General features: G+C 39.0%; 1 protein-coding gene across 1 annotated transcript in view; it reads left to right on the top strand.

The window, feature by feature from the left end:
• fstl4 (follistatin-like 4) overlaps nucleotides 1-16,388 on the top strand; it is a 188,541-nt gene that overhangs the window by 118,440 nt on the left and 53,713 nt on the right. Inside the window, exon 5 of the mRNA XM_041952258.1 lies at nucleotides 4,407-4,527. Within this exon, the coding sequence (XP_041808192.1) occupies nucleotides 4,407-4,527 (121 nt within the window). The remainder of the gene's footprint in view (nucleotides 1-4,406; nucleotides 4,528-16,388) is intronic.

The raw sequence follows: 16,388 nt of genomic DNA, 5'->3' as shown, positions 1-16,388 counted from the left end.
GAACACATTGTAGGAGAACTACAGCAGTGCATTGCTGCCAAGGTGAAAAGCAAAAAAAATTGCTATGTTTCTCAAAATAAACTGAAATCTTTCTTGTTTTAATGAGTTCCTTTGCTCTTAAAATGTGAGTCTATCCCAGCTCACACTGGGCAACAATCGATCAGGTTTTTTCCTCTTTGAGTATCTCCCCACCAGAGTTATTACTGACATGTGGCTGGAACATTTAATCGTCTTGTTTAACAATGAAAAATGTTTACTGAGGTTATCTTGCTACCACGGCCTGATGGGAAACAGTGGGGGAACTGTAGAAAGGATTGGCATTGACATTTGCGGGGTGAGGAAATGAAATTATTGTGGGCATCATCTGGTATCAGGAAATGGGCTTCAGAGATGGGTGTTAATTAGACTCCTCCCAGCCAATGCTGTGATCTCAGTGACTTCTGCCAGAATGCAGCGAACCATGTTAGAGTCACTGCAGACTGCAGGAAGACTAAATTGTCAAATGCAGTCTTAATGTCTAACATTTTAAATGTGCTATAGCTCTTATATGTGGAAATTGAGAAAGGCTGTATGATGCCAAAGAAAAACAGTTTTATTCAAAGTTGAAAATTAATAAGTGCAACTAAATACAGTCTCAAAAATGCCACAGTAATTAATCTTTTGTCATCTCAGTGCAGTTTAAGATGACAACACTCTTTGTCGCCTTGTAAAATGAAAAAGATCGAGTGATTTTTGGCCTAGTTCTAGACGGCAGAAATAAATAGTAAAATTCCTTTCTGGCAAAGCTGCACTAAAAGATCCAACAAAAGATTTTGATCAGTCACAGCTGGCAATTACCAATGCTGACATATTGCCAGGAAATCTTTAGATAGGACATTCTTATCCCGTAGGAATTAATAAATTCATTTTCACAGAGATAATGCTTTTAAGGACCAAAGGGATTCAAAGAAGAATTCCGGTCATCCATCCGGACTTTCTCCAGTTTGGGATTTGTCTTGTCACAGATGGTCTTAGAGGGTAAAGTCCTGTAGTTTGGGCTTGAAATTTTTTATTCAAATGCTTAAGGACAGATCAGCCTGCGTCAGTGAACACACAACGGTGGCAGCAGAGTGCTGGAGGCAGCAACAAGAGAAAAAAGTTTGTCACATCCCTTAATCTGCCATGTCACATGTGCAGCTCCATGTAGAATCAATTGGAGGAGAGGCTCGGAGGCTTTACTTTTAGGCTTGGACTTTGTAGCTGAAGGAATTAAACATGGGACATTTTGGCCGAAAAGCACACTTCATGTAGAATAACATAACAAAAATTATCAAATGGTCTTTCTTAAAATGGAAGAATCTTAATAAATAAGTAAAAACACACTGTTGTCTGCCTGTAAGGCTCCTCTATCACTGCGTTTCCATTGCCCCTAGAAATGCGCAAATCCTAAATATCGCAATAAATAAACGGTAATGGAAACACCTAAATTTTGAAAATCCTCTCAAATAAAAACATTTATACGCTCTCATGAGGTGGTTTTTCAGATGTGTCGATATTTAGGTGTATCGCAAAAGTGTAATGGAAACACTTTTTTCGCATTTACACGTCTCCGAGGTCAGCGGACTCCCCGTTTCGGGCTGGCCGCATGCAGTCAGATATAACGTCTTGTAAAATTTGTAGTGTATTTTGCATGTTTTCTGGATCTCAATAAGTAGCAGACAAAAACACTACAGCTGTTCCAGCTGCCATGCTGGCTGATCTGTTAAAGACAATCTGACAGCTGTGATCTCGTCCTGTGAGCACTTTGCAAAATCTAATCATTCCGTTTTCATTTATAGTGAGATGAACTTTAAAGACACACGTGCGCACAGATGTACAGCACGGTGTTTGCGATTGTGATGAGTGTGTGCACCTCAGCTATGTGGGAGACACGCGTGCAGGCCATTTACACATAATTGCTGATAGAAAATATGTTCAAAGGACACTTCAGTAATTCACAGTCCTGTATTCTGCTGCTGCTCCGCCAGCACGAGCTGACGCTTTTAGAGCGAGCCTCGCGTAATAACAAAGTGATAAATAATTGGCCATTAAAATCAGAGATCACTCTAAGTTAACAGATCATTTCTTTATTTCATCTTCAGAATTTCTGCATTAGAGTATGTGCAATCCTACACGGCCAGGAGCATGCATGTGCTTTTTTAATTATAAGGCTTTGTGTTAAGTTTTACCGACGCACAGCACGCACACACATCTCGCGGGACGTCCGAGAATTTACGAGAATTTCGGCTGGTTTGCAAAACACTGTTCAATGGAAACACCTGCAAGTCGCATTAGAACTTTGCCGAAATTTCAGAAATATCGCTTTTATTTTGCGAACAACTGTAATGGAAATGCAGCTTATGAAGCACAAATAATTTGAGTGACAAAAGAAAATTTCAATAAATTAATTAATAGAAAATTCTGAAACTAAATCATTATGTCAGGCTGACTAAAAACATCAATAAAAAATTAAAGATTTTACAGAATATTCAGTTTCCAAAAGTCAAGGTAAGTCAAAGCTGTAAGTTTGTTCACTGTGAAGACATGCTGCTTGAATACATGCATCAATCAAGCCTCCAGAAACTGGACCATAGCATCTCACTAGAACAAGTAAATATATCAGGCCAGCATAATGATTCACAAATTGAAGTGAATGCAAGCAGCTAGAGTTTTTGCTCTTGTTACAGCCTTATCATTAAAATGTTTAGTTAATACAACTTTTGACACCATCTAATTCATACATAGCTCCACCCAGCTTCAACCCAACTGGAGATCACAGCAAAAATGCCTCAGTGTGTGTGCCTTTAACTAAGTGTGGTTGAAAAAAGGCTTAGCTTGCAGACATAACTCTATATTATATTTCAGTGTGTGGTTCAGACCTTCTTCACCTTGAAAAAGTAATTCAGATGCTTTGAAACCGCAGTTACAGTATATCTAACCTGGGCATATAAAAACACTTTCACTTTAAACAAATGAATGTTGGTTTTAAGTGACTTGAAGACTTTTAACCTGCAAATCCCTTAATGATTGTTTTCCATGATAGTATCCTCCAAATGTCCTTTGTTTATAGTAACTGTAGTCTGTATCTTTGCCATATAAACCCCTTTACTTTTCTTAATTTTTTCATTTGTCTGGTTTTTGGTCCTGCGAATGTAATGAGTTTGACTGACAATCACCTCAAAATAATAGACGCTAAATAAAATAATTAGGTGAGGAATCCTGTCTACATGCTCCATAAGGACTGGAACACAGAATTCAGTTTTCCAGCACAAGCAATCTCCTGACAAAGATAGACCTGCACAGACACTTTGGCACTTTTATTAGTTACTGCTTTTGTACAGAAGCACCTTTAACAGAATATAGTGCAACTGGAGTTATTGTGCACAGGCTGAGTGCTCTGTTTATCTCCCTAAAACATCAGGGAAACGTGCTTAACATCACCTATTCAAAGATCGTTCCCCTGAGAAAGCGGCACCGCTAAAGTGGAAGAGAGGGCTCATAAATGACAAACAATGGATGAGAGAGTGGTGCGCCTTCCCAGGGGACCATCTTTGAATGAACTCAGGTGCAGTATGCTCAAGCATAAGCAGTAAGAGGTGAGACATTCCTAAAATGGCAAGCAATAAGAAATAGCACTTACATGACAGATTACATGTTTATCCTCCCCCTTTTAAACAGAACGAAAATTACTCTCAGAATGAGTCTTTTTCTGTGGGGCCTTATTCTTCTGATGGAAATCTTATTCTGATAATTGGTTGAATAAAAAAGCTCATTCTAATCACTACTTATTAGTGCAACTATATTCAGGCTGGCAGTTTATTTCAAATCACCTTTGCTTCTGCTGAAAACCAAAAAGATTGTGTCTTGTAGCACATGAAAGAGTAAAATATGAACGCTTTCATGTACTGTAGGCTTAATCACAATTGTGTTCTATCTTTTCATAAAAGCATCAAAATATGTGTAAATATGTAAAATACAGAATGTAGGCAAATGTACCGACTTAACTACATGGATGTCTCTTTGATTCTTCACTACTTAAAGAGACAAGCTTGGGGCAGCTGTTCATATTCATAAACAATGCCTAGACTACCCTATTAGAGGAATACCGAAATGTTAAATGTATGTGGTATCTCCCCTTTAAAAATGTCAGATTTACATTTAAACTGAATGTGCATAATGTGGTTCTATTTTACAGAATATGGCTTAGAATAAAAAAGATGAAGGCAAAAGAGAAACAGTCTGTCAGGGCTTCGCTAAGATGTGATCATTATGTAGCTGTGATTGATAGTTGCCTTTTATTATCTGCCTTTTCCTTTCCTACGAGTCCTCCACACTGATTTTTTTTCTGCTCTATGACTGAACGCACCATGTGTGTTTGACTGTGTCAGATCTCTATGAAGGAGCACCTGGAGGACAGCCTGCTCGAATGCACCATGCAGGACCTGCTGCGTTACGACGACTACAACAATGATGGACACCTCAGCCTACACGAGTTCTACACAGCTTTCCGTGAGTCTTCAGTGTGTCCATGCTTTGCCCCTTTGCCGGTTTTCCTTTTCCCCCATCCTTTTTTTCTTCCTCCTCCCTGTGTACCATCACAAAGCAAATATACAAAGTATTTGTTCCAGAGACCATTCTGTCATGCAAACCTAACCAAATCATGTTTAAAGTTTCCTTTTAAATTATGAAACAGTGCACTTTGCCAATGAATTTCTTCAAAATTGTGCATACTGAAACCCTTTCTGCCTATCTGAGCTTTCTGCTAAAACTACCCAGCCCAGTTTGCACACCTTTGTACACCTTTGGGTTAATTACTTTGCTTTAGTTGACAAATCATGCAATACATACATCACCAATACTTTCAAAAACTGAAAACACACAGCTCAATGTCACCCCAATATAAAACCTGGTGACCTTCCATCCAGTCAGCCTCTCTCTCCACAGTGGCCATCAGGATAAAAGTGTTCCAGCCACCGATAAATTGATAATTGCACACTAGCCCATGTGCCCAGACCCAGCCATGATTATAGCATCTGGAACAGCCATAATAGCCTTTGGGGTTTAGGCTCAGCAGCAGCTGAAAGTCAGGTTCCACCTTATTAAGACCAATAATCACAATTCCACTGCTAATATTACTGTAGCGTCAGCATCAAAATTGCTTGATGCCATGGCAACCTGCTACAACTCCTGTTTTGAAACTCACATTTTTTATTTTTGTTTTTCTCTTCCATGTTTCACTTCAGACTGCAGTGATATAACTTAGGCCTTGTGGTCGTGTCCAGATGGTATTCCTACATTTGCTAAACACGCAGCACAGGCTTTAGACGAGGTTGTGGTGGATGAATGCGTCAAACACAGCACTTTCACCCAGGAGACTGGGGTTTGTGTACTGTCTGAAATCAAAAGTTAATATTAACTTGCTATTTTTAGACTTACTTTAGACTATTGTTTCTTAGATTTCACTTTTTTCCCCAGGTTCCAGTCACAGTTTGGTTAGGTTTAGGCAACAAAAGTGTCACAAGTGTACGTGATGACGGCTACATTGTTACCACAGCAACCCATGCAGATAGGTGGGTAATGACACACAAATCTGATCATTTGCAAATGACAGTGTAGACAGGCTGAGACAGATCTGAGTTGTGTGCAGTCTGTACAAAGTGGGGATAAAATCCAATAAAGTTGATGAATCCAGCAATTAGCTGTGGCAGGTGGCTTCAGCTTGTGCAGGTCTGTTAAGCCTCACCACTAATTTAGCCTCCTAAATGACTGGTTTTAGTGGGAACCATCCTACTATTATTCTGTTACACTCTCCTTACCCTCCAGATGGGCAGTGGGCAGATATCGCATGGTATTTATCTACCTACAAGCCTGCCTGCAGGATTCTAGGCCATGTTTGTCAATGCATTTTATGTTTGACAAGCAGTTGAAGGAATGGGTTGGGACCAATAAAGCAAGCTATTGATCAGAAGACACTCAAGGTTAACTGTTGGGCTGCAGCAAAGCAACACCAAAGGGGAGCAATTATTTTTGAGTGGTGCATCTGGTGTTCTGGATAATGTTGATGGTGCTGAATTGTGTAAATGTTCCTGTGTGTGTGTGTAGTTGCAGGTGAATCTGTGTGTATTTGTGTGTAACTGCAGGTGTGTTAGTTTTCCTGGGATGCAGTCAGTGAGTGGTCTGGGAAGCATAGCAGCCAGGAATCACAGGTGTGTTTAGCAAGGTGGAAATTTACAATATGGCCATAAGCTTGGAAGAGAGAATACAAATAATAGACTGAAATGATGTGAGAAGGTATTTTGCCCAGGTTGATAATCTGCTCTCAAGCCAGCTGTCTATCTGATGTCAGATGAACATTTGAAGTAGAAGCTTTAGTCATGTTTGGAGACCCAATAGCTCAAAGCACAGGGGTAGAAAATGTACTCAGCAATCCTTTAGACTTTCCTCTGTTGTAACTTCCTTTAGTTTTGATGTAAGAGTCAACCTTCTGCTTCATTGTTGGTCCGACAGTCATTGAAGTTGTGCAGCTGAGGAGCACTTATTATGTTGTTTTTTCCCTTTGTTGTCTTAACAATATATTCAATGTATAAACCTTGACAGGCATACCACTACACAAAGCTCTGCTGCCACGTATTTTAACCACAAAGTGTGGGAAATATGCTTAGAGAATGCTCTTGAGATGATTGCCTGTTATTGTTATTGATTTTTTTCCTTATTCTATCTTTTACAAGCCCAACAGGTTGTTTTTATATACTTTTTTTTTTCTTTAATGCCTCCTTGACACCTTTGTTGAGAGAGTAGAACAAACTACTTACATGCCAATTTAATGTAATTATTGGTAGATGGCAATTACATTTTTATTTGTGACTCAGACTTTCAGTCTAATCCAATCAGTACAACCATGGATTAATCTTTAAATCCTTAACTATTAGCTCTATAAGTAACCAACAGTATGTAGTGTGGGGTTTGATTCCACCAAGCACAGCTGAGTCGCTATCCTGTTATTGTTGAGAAATCTCAATCTGAAGTCTGTGTGAGTCTTAATGTTTTATGTTGAAAATTGATCCAAAACCATCCCTATTTCATAGCTGTAACAGCTATTGGATCACAAGGTCTCAAGGCTACTTTGAGTACGCTACAGAAAAAAAAAAAAACACATTAGAATTAGTTACATTTATTGATTCCGAATTGCTATACAGCGTGTTTGATTCATAATAGGTCTTCAAATAAACTCAATTTACTAAACCTTATGTTGATAAAACATGTATAATAGTACTTCTATAATATGAATATTATATTAATAGTACTTAAAATTCCAGCCATAAAATTCCAATTCTACTTGAGCTGCAGCCAGCGATTATTTTAGTTATCAATTAATGTGTTGGTAGTTTTTGTTTTTGTCAGCCTATAATGGGAAATCTTAAGGTTGATAGTTCAGTGGTTCAGAGATTAAAAAAAAAGAAAGAGAAATGTGCAGCAACACACAGAGAATGACATTTTTGGTTGATAAATGATTGAAATGATTAAACCATTATCACAGTTGTCTGTGTATTCAATAAATTGTTTCAGCATTACTCTTTCTATACTGTTGCCCATGTTGCACATCACACCAGTAATTCTGAGGTTTAGATCAATAAAGCCTGAAAGACAATGACTCCCTATTCTGTGCTAAATTCAGGAGTAAATAATCGACCTTTTCTTTGCCATAGAGCATATTGCAGGACAGAGATAGCAGTGTAATGGCTTTAAATCAGCTCTATAGATTCCTAATGGTGTGTGATTTCACGTGGTTCCATTCCCTAACATTTATTACAGTGTTAACATTGTGTAGTGGGCGGATGGCTTGTACATGTGCCCTTTGTATCCAAATTTGAACCAGTGTAATTCAACAATAATGAATGTGAAGGAATTTGCCACACGGACGTTAAGATTATTCACATTAACTGGTTGGGAACAGACAGCAGTGCCTTAGCACTGACGCTGACAAGTGAGCAGGCTTATTTAGAGATATCTTAAGATGTAGTATATGCAGATGTTATACTGTATATACTGTCACTTAAGGTCAGAGCCCCTTTGTGGATGCATGTGTGCGGTATGAAGCTGCCGTGCAGTGATACATGGACTGCATGCACATTTTGTGTGGTGGGTTGCTGTGCTAGACTTTGTAATATTGGCTTTTGCACTGTTTCTGGAGTTCAGCACGACCTGTACAGTATCTGCATTCATTGAATAAACCTTCAGTAGACCACGTCTATGTCCTCCTAGCTGCAAGGTCGGGGCGAGTGATGTGACCTAAAATTTATGTCACAGGCCAGCCACATTAGCAGTGGAATGCGCTAATCTCAAATTCAACAGGCTAACCAGCAAAATTAAGAGTGAAGCAACATAAATGTGGCAAAACTCACAGGTCCTACGTTTTGAAGTCGGTATCAATAAATCATTGAACTTAAGTTTTGAAGTGACTCGTACTTTATATTGGCCCTCACAGCAGTCTGAAGGTAAATAATTAGCGCAGACATATAAAGTTGGACTAAGAGTTTCCCAGTTGTTGTTGTGGGGACATTTCCATCAAGTTGATATACTGGGTCTTCACAGATGAAATGATTTCAAGACTATTGTAATTACAAACTAGAAGAATTTCTTGTTGAAGGTTTTTTTTTTTACATCTTTGTAGACTTTTACCTGATGTTAAGATTAACTTTGATGAATGAATACATTTATTCAGGGTTCACTCAAAGTGTGCTCAGTCCACATGGGCTTACAGCAGAGTATTGCAGTCTGTTGTAGCTGCTCAACAGTGTGTTCATGATATTTTTCTCATGTGATATCAATGTCATTTTCTGGGGACTGTCAGTCTGTCTGTCCTATCGAGAGGCTCTCCATGTGAACGGGGGAGATATTTGTCTGCTAGATGTGTATCACAGGTGCATCTGAACCAGTCACAGCTGTGCTGGCAGTGCAATTCATAACACGCCCACGTCAGGATTAACACACCGCCTCAGAGTTAGTGGCTTTTATCCTTCAATTTACCGAACTGAAAATCGAGGCCTGAGTGTGCGATTACGGTCAAAAACTTCAAAAGTTGTATTTGATGTAGAAACTTTTGGACTTTTGGAGACCCTCCAGATCCTGCAGAGAGCAGCATGAAAGCAGCAGAACAAAGATAAGCAATGATGGTCATGAATTCAAGTTAATGCTCCCGAATCAACCCACTGGCTTGTTTATTTCACTAAATCTTCATGATTGACTCTGGGTCATCAAGCGAGCAACTCGGGAGAGCAGAGAACAGAAAGACTTGTGAGAAGAAGCAGCATGGTAGCAGCACAAAGACAGCAGGACAATAGTGAGAAGTTTAAAAGAAAGAGAAGAAAAGAGTAGACTTTTTCATTATTTTTTTTTCTTTGCAGCAACAATCCAACTGCATTTTCTAAAAACAGAACACAATCATTTGTAAAGAAACTGTGTTTACTGACAACAGTTTTCTGAAGTGTTCCCATGCCCAGCCCATCTAGTAATACCTTTTATATATTTATCAGTGTACTTTCCTGGTATTTTGTTGCTCCTGTCCCAAATATGTTGCTGCATCAAATTCAGAATAAGCATAACTTACAAAAGTTAATGAAATTGATGAGGTAAAACATTAAATATATTGTCATATGTCAAGACGGATGAGCTATCACATTCTGTTTTATTTATGTTTTACACAGCAGCCAGACTTTTTTGTAAACTACATTGCATTTTCTAAACATTCTTCCTTCACTGTGATGGATTTGTTTTCTATGACTCCTGTTAATAGTGGAATTATGTGGAGATGCTGGGCTGCACTGGCAGGGCCACTCAGCAGGTCTGGCTAATTAATCAAGAGAGTGAAGTAGCAGAAATGGAGAGGGAAGAGCAGAACGGTAGGGGAGTGAAGGTATCATATTGAGACAAAGGGATTCTGAGGATGGTCGGGAAGGGAAGGATATAGCCAGATCAGGTGGAAGAAGAGCATCTCTGAAGGGGGATGGCCATTGAGAGAAATGAAAAAAAAGTGACTACAAGTGGAAACAGAGAAAGGAAAATGAGATGGTTGAGGCAAAAAACAGACAGGTCCAGATTCAGCGGTAGGTAGGTTTGTAGGTTAAAAAAAGGAAAACAGGTGTGTACGTGTGTGTTGAAGACCTTGTTTCCAGGCCAGAGAATGTGCATGTGTACTGTATGTTGCTCAAACAAGCCACATTAAAATATGTGTCTTCAAAACCACATATAGGCTTTATGAGAGTTTATCACATGTGAATACCTAGTCATCTGAAAGTCACACAAAAAATATCCACATGTCTTTTGATAAGGCCAGCATTAAATGAAGCTTCATAGAAATTCTAGTACAGTCTACTCAGATCTATTTAAAATGCAACATCTAAGCCTCTAAGGTTTTAATTAAAATGACCACATCTGGACATGTATGAATCAGCACAGCATTTTATTTATCTGAGGAAAACTATTTAAATTATTAATTTTTAATGAATTGTGTTTTCAACAGGTAGCCCTAAGTGTAGACTGTAGAAGTGTAGAGTTGCTCAAGCTCATCTCAAGATGCCAAAGCTGTATTAACTCCCAGGAGACATTTGAATTAATGCACACACTGGATCAGTATATGCAGTATTCATGCTTCTAGGACAAAGATGTACCTGAACACTACATGCACTCAGAGACACCCACGTTAAAACATCCCTGCATGCAGCCAAAATATATGCACATATAGGTAAATGTATCACTGTTATCAGCCAGGTATTCAGAGTTTCTATAGCAGACAGGACGAAACTCGTACTAAATCAGACCCTTTTCAATTTTAGAGTAGCTTTGTTTCATTGACGCAGTGAATCAACTAATAACTTCCAACCCTTTCTTCAAGAAATTATATGATGCATTTAAGTACAGCACATAAGTTGTAGGAATGTTGGCATAAAATACTGGCATTCACATCCTGAATCCCACCTGTGGTTAGGTTTAGACAACAATAGCACTGGTAAAGGTTGGAAAAGATTTGTGGTTTCACTTTAATGTTAAGAAATTAAACATCATGTCCCATACTTCAAGTTATTGCAGACATTTTCTGTATTAAACCTTGGCCAGGACACTACTTTAAGGGCCTAAACGTAACCATAAAAAAAGGCTAGTAAAGCGGTAGTTGCCATGAGCAGATTCATTCAGTATCAACGTTTCCAACTTCTCAGCTGTCTTAGTTAACATTGTTTTCACATTATGTTGATGTAAAAAGAAATCAGGACAGCTTTACAGTCCGCAAAATGTTCGCTATTGCAAATTTGTTGTAAATAACCTTAACAGGGAAGGTTACACCAGTGCAGAAATGCAGCTGGTGAATCGGGATAAAATGTTGTTCTTGTTGGGCTCTGTGTCCATTTTATGCCTTGTATGTATCCAGTGAAGCTCTTAGAGAGCCCAGATGTCTCTGCAACAGGATAATACCTTTTTGTTGCTGCCTGGTAGCTCCCGTCAAGGTTTGATCTTTCACGTTTCTCAAGTTTGCCCTTAATCTGCACAAATGATCTTGCTGAGATCAGATATCTCTTTTACAACAGGAGTCTGTTGTTCTCTGACAGCCAAGTGGGTGAGAGACCTCCAGCTAAGCTCTTAACAACAAAGTGACTTTGAACTGGAGGTCTTGGAGGTTCCCTCTGCACCCACATAATAACATTCTCTCTATCTTCGCCTCTCCGCAGCTTTCCATTGTTTCTTGCACATATTTTCTCTGCCACATCCTCTAATCTCCATCCCTCCATTGTCCTCTCAACTTTTTGCTTATATCACCTGTCTCTCTTTCCTGTTCCTTTCTCTTTATTTTCTTTTTTCCCCTTCCTTTTCTTTCCTCCTCCTTGCCCACTCTCCCCTAGCTACTGTCTGGTGCCTCATTACCGCTCAATGGACCTTTGCAGCTAATTGTCGGTGAGCGAATAAGGGGCTTTCTGGCACCTTCCAAGTGTTGTCTCTATTGCCGGGTAATTACCCAGTGTCAGGTAGCTGCAGTAACATGTAAGGGGCTGTTGAGGCCCCATGCTGCTCTGAGAGAGAGTTTTTTACAAAATGTTGAGCATCTGATAGGGTGAGTTGCAGTTTGTTGTTGCTCGATTAAGTCAGGGGTGGGGAACCTTTTTCCCCATCAAGGGCCAGTTCAGTTTTTTTTTTTTTTTTAACATCCTTCGCCATACTAAATTACCGAACACTTACCGAATATCACACTAACTTCTAATGTAATGGCTAAAACTGCTTCTCTTTGGTGAGGCGTCTGATGTCAGATGGTAGTGATGATGATGCAATTCACAGATGGTTTTCCAGGTTTGGGTCAGTCACTCTTGAGCAGAACAGAGTCTTTGCAAGAGTCAGCTTTGAAAAGTATTCTTCATAGCAGCAGGTTGTCCCAAATATAGAAGCAAACTTCAGTGTATGTCTCTCCAGAATGGGGAAATCCTCAGGACGCACATATAGTTTATAGACCTTGAGCAGTGGGAGGTTGTTGTACCTAACTTTGAACTCGTTGTTGCTTTGCACTTGCTGTCACAGGGTTCCAAAACAGGTTTTCCCTTAATCTCCATTAATTCTATAAGACAAACTGACATTTTGGAACGATTTTACTTTGTCTGGTGCAAGCTCTGGAAATGCACTTCTTAGCTTTTAGCTCACTCACCACAAAACTTGCCTGCAGAACACTGTCTCTGTTAGAATGTGGTCTTGTGAAAGCTGCTTGTTGGGCAGCCAAATGCTGCTGTAGAGCGTTAACTTTATCCAAATGTGTTTGTCCTTGCATCCTATTCACTTAATCATGTTTCAAGCTGTAAAGACTGTTGAGATTGTCTTTTTTCATCACTCGAGCATCAAATATAACGGCTTCTGTCAACTAGACGTAGTTTGAATTAGCCAATTCACTTTTGGTTCTGCATAATTACCTCACAAATACAGGTACAATACTCCTGTATGTACATAACACATAACACCTTACAGGCAGTGGTCATCCAGCAGTCTGCTCTGCATACAATAGTGAGAGATGCCCAGTGAGTTGTCATGGCAACTGTTGCTGTCTGTTTATTGCCCAAATCATTTATTTGATGCAACACTCAGCTGATGCAGCCAATTCCCTGAAGGGGAGGAACGGGGAGGAGACGAGATGAGAAGACATGAGAGAAGCAGAAAGCCAGAGAGGAAAGGAGAGGAGAAGAGAAGAGGCACAGAACGGTGATACTAATGAAGAGATGTAGTGAAGTCAGCAATATGAACTCCATCCACTTTTAAGGATGTGCCTTGTGTGGTGGTAGATATAGACTGATATGGACCACATTGTTTTAGCATGTTAACACTGCAGCCAGGTGGAAATCTTGAGTACATACAAGGGGAAAACATGAGCAGAGAGAAAGCAAAATGAAATGAGAAACATCTGAAGACATTTGGGTGGTCTGTGTGTCTGCTGAGACCCTTAATACAAAAAGAAGCAAAAATTTACTGTGTGCATATAAATGAAAAAAAAAAAGGATATCAGGAGATGGTGGGCCATCAATTTATTTTATGATATCACAACTACACTTACTGTGCACAGCATCAGAGGCAATATGAAGCACTCTTCAGTGAAACCCTCAACTGAGAAATCTATGCTCTGTAAACGTCTGCCAGAGTAGACACATATTCTGTGTTGCAATAGTTCGATAGAAAAACAGAGGTTAGTATCTAGGGGTGAAATCGCACAACCTGCACTAGAACAGTTGACAGTCATTATTAGAGTCCTGTTACACTGGAAAACAAATTGGATCTTTATGTGTTCGTGAGGCATGATGGACATGTTTGTAGTCTGTACCATAGTTCACCATCTCAGGTGTTTCAACCTGTTCTCCAAACAGAAAATTAATGTTGCACAGTCCTGAAAAATCCTGAATTATAGGAGTTCCTGGGGGCCTATGGTTTTAAGACATTTGCCATGTAATTACAATGTCCACCTGGGAGCCTTTTGTTTCCTTTCTGATTTCCTGTCACTTTAAAATAGGCTTTCTGAGAGCTAGAGGACAAGATCAGTACCATTCTCATGTCTGTGTTTCTCATATGAAGCTGGAGCCAAGAGGCAGTCATCTTAGCTTAGCATAAAGACTGGAAGCAGGGTAAAACAGCTATCCTGGCTGTTTCTAAAGTTAATAAAAATGCCTACCAGTGCCTCTGAAGTCTTCTTTGTTTAATTTGTGCACAAACGTAGAAATCTTAAATGGTTGGTGAATAAAATCCTTGGTAAAGGTTTGGGAAAGATCATCAACATTGAAGAAAAAACAGTGTTAGCCACTGGTAAACCCCTACCTATTGCTGTACTTTAGGAACATCACAGTACTTCATTTAACCACTATATATATGCATTAATATTTGGTGGTTTAACCCTCATAAACAGAATTTAGAAACACTTAGGTTTTTGTTTTACGATTTCAATCTGAAAAGTAACTTATAACTAAAGCTTTTAAAGCTTTTTTAAATGTAGTGGAATAGAGGTATAAAGTATCTTATAATGGAATTACTCAAGTCAATCAAAATTATATTTAAGCATTGTACTTAGAAGTAAATGTACTGTACCTGGTTATTTTCCAGAATGCAGTCATTTTCAAAGGGACCATGTTTACCAACAGTATTTTTACAAAGTGTTCCTGAGTCCATGCAGTAATCTCCTTAAAACAGTCATGTGTTCACAAAGTGGTGAATCTCGCTCCATCCTTCCCTGTGAGCGACTGAGTCTTTCTAGGATGCCCCTTTCATATCCAATTATGATACTTTCACCTGTTACCAATCAACCTGTTTACCTGTGGAATGTTCCAAACAGGTGTTTTTGGAGTGTTCCTCAACTTTCCCAGTCTTTAGTTCCTCCTATCCCATCTTGTTTGAAACGTGCTGCTGAATCAGATTCAGGATAAGCAGATATTTACAACAATCAATGAAGTTGATGAGGTCACACATTAAATATATTGTCTTTGTATTGTTTTCAGTTGAGAATATGTCAAGAAGGATGAGCAAACTATCACACACTGATTCTGAACACAGAAATCAAAGGTGATGATTACATTGAAAATATACCCTAAACACTTGATTTTCGACAGAAATGAACAGCTTTTGGTGATGTACCATAAAGTCACAAGATTTATTGGCTGCAGACCTACATTTGAGTTTCACAGAAAAATCTTAATTTTACCTCCCTAAAATTTAAACAATTTACTCAAGCCCAACAAGGCAAGGTATCACATTTTGAGGAATCTCCTATCTGCTTAACTGGCAAACCTCGCTCTGTTGCTCTTACTGCACTATTGCGTTTGCTCTCTCCACCTAGACTGAAAAACAACAGCTGGATTTATCAAATTCAGAATTCAGACTGAGGGATGTTGAAACTAATTTTAGCAGGCGTAGTAAATTAATAAATGAAGTAGATGAGGCAAGTTGAAGGAAAGTCAGCTTTCATGAAATCTCAGTTATAACAGTGAGTAAAGCAAAAAGTTTTTAACATCACAGATTGATGATGTACTAAAATGTAAGAGTTTCAGATGAATTTTCCCTTTTAAAAAGTATTTTAATTAAAGTTAAAGTTCAATTGAGGTTACCATTGCACTTCTTGTGCAATAAGGTAGCATTAAAGTAATTAGTCAGTGCAGATTGGACGCACAGACTGAGTCTTAGTGGATCCCATAATTCATATTTTAACCATTGTTTAGTCACCAACAGGATATTTGAGTACTTCATGTATATATTGACATACTTACTGCAAGTGCTTTTTATTTGTAAAGACTTTATTTAGTTCAAGCAACTAAATTGGGATGATCTCAGCATGATGCCTTTGTTGAGGGAGAGCAAAGAGAAGCGTTAGACGAATGTCGGCCTTGGTTTTGCTAAACATGGTGAAATGAAGTACAAATTGCACTTGCGACTCACAGTAGTTACTGGTCGGCCTTCTAAGTGCATATGATGTTGTAATGGGGGAAAAGCACACTTGTAAAAAATCTCACAGTACATCTGGAACATCATATAAGGATCATTAAGACATGACTTCTCATTGGTTACACACTCACTGTTCTGCCAGACATCTAATATCTCTCATAATTACCCATGCTGAATAATCCCATCCAACCCCCCCACCCACTTCTCTATTTCCCTCATCTGTCTATCCTTCTTTCATTTCCACCACTTTAATTTCATCTTTACGTCTCTAATTAGCCATAGAGATGTAAATCCATGCTTTGCAGGGACTCGAGGGGCTTTACTTTGACCTCTTACCCTTTCCGACATTTCTTTTCTGGTCCTCCCATCTCTTTGCAGCTGTCTTATTTCTATTTTTTCCCCTTTCTCTTTCCTTTGGAACCAGCGGG

The sequence above is a fragment of the Chelmon rostratus genome, chromosome 14 (genome assembly GCF_017976325.1).
Source record: "Chelmon rostratus isolate fCheRos1 chromosome 14, fCheRos1.pri, whole genome shotgun sequence".
Lineage (NCBI taxonomy): Eukaryota > Metazoa > Chordata > Actinopteri > Chaetodontiformes > Chaetodontidae > Chelmon > Chelmon rostratus.
Note: the sequence above shows the minus strand (reverse complement) of the source record. Positions and strands in the feature narration are given on the sequence as shown.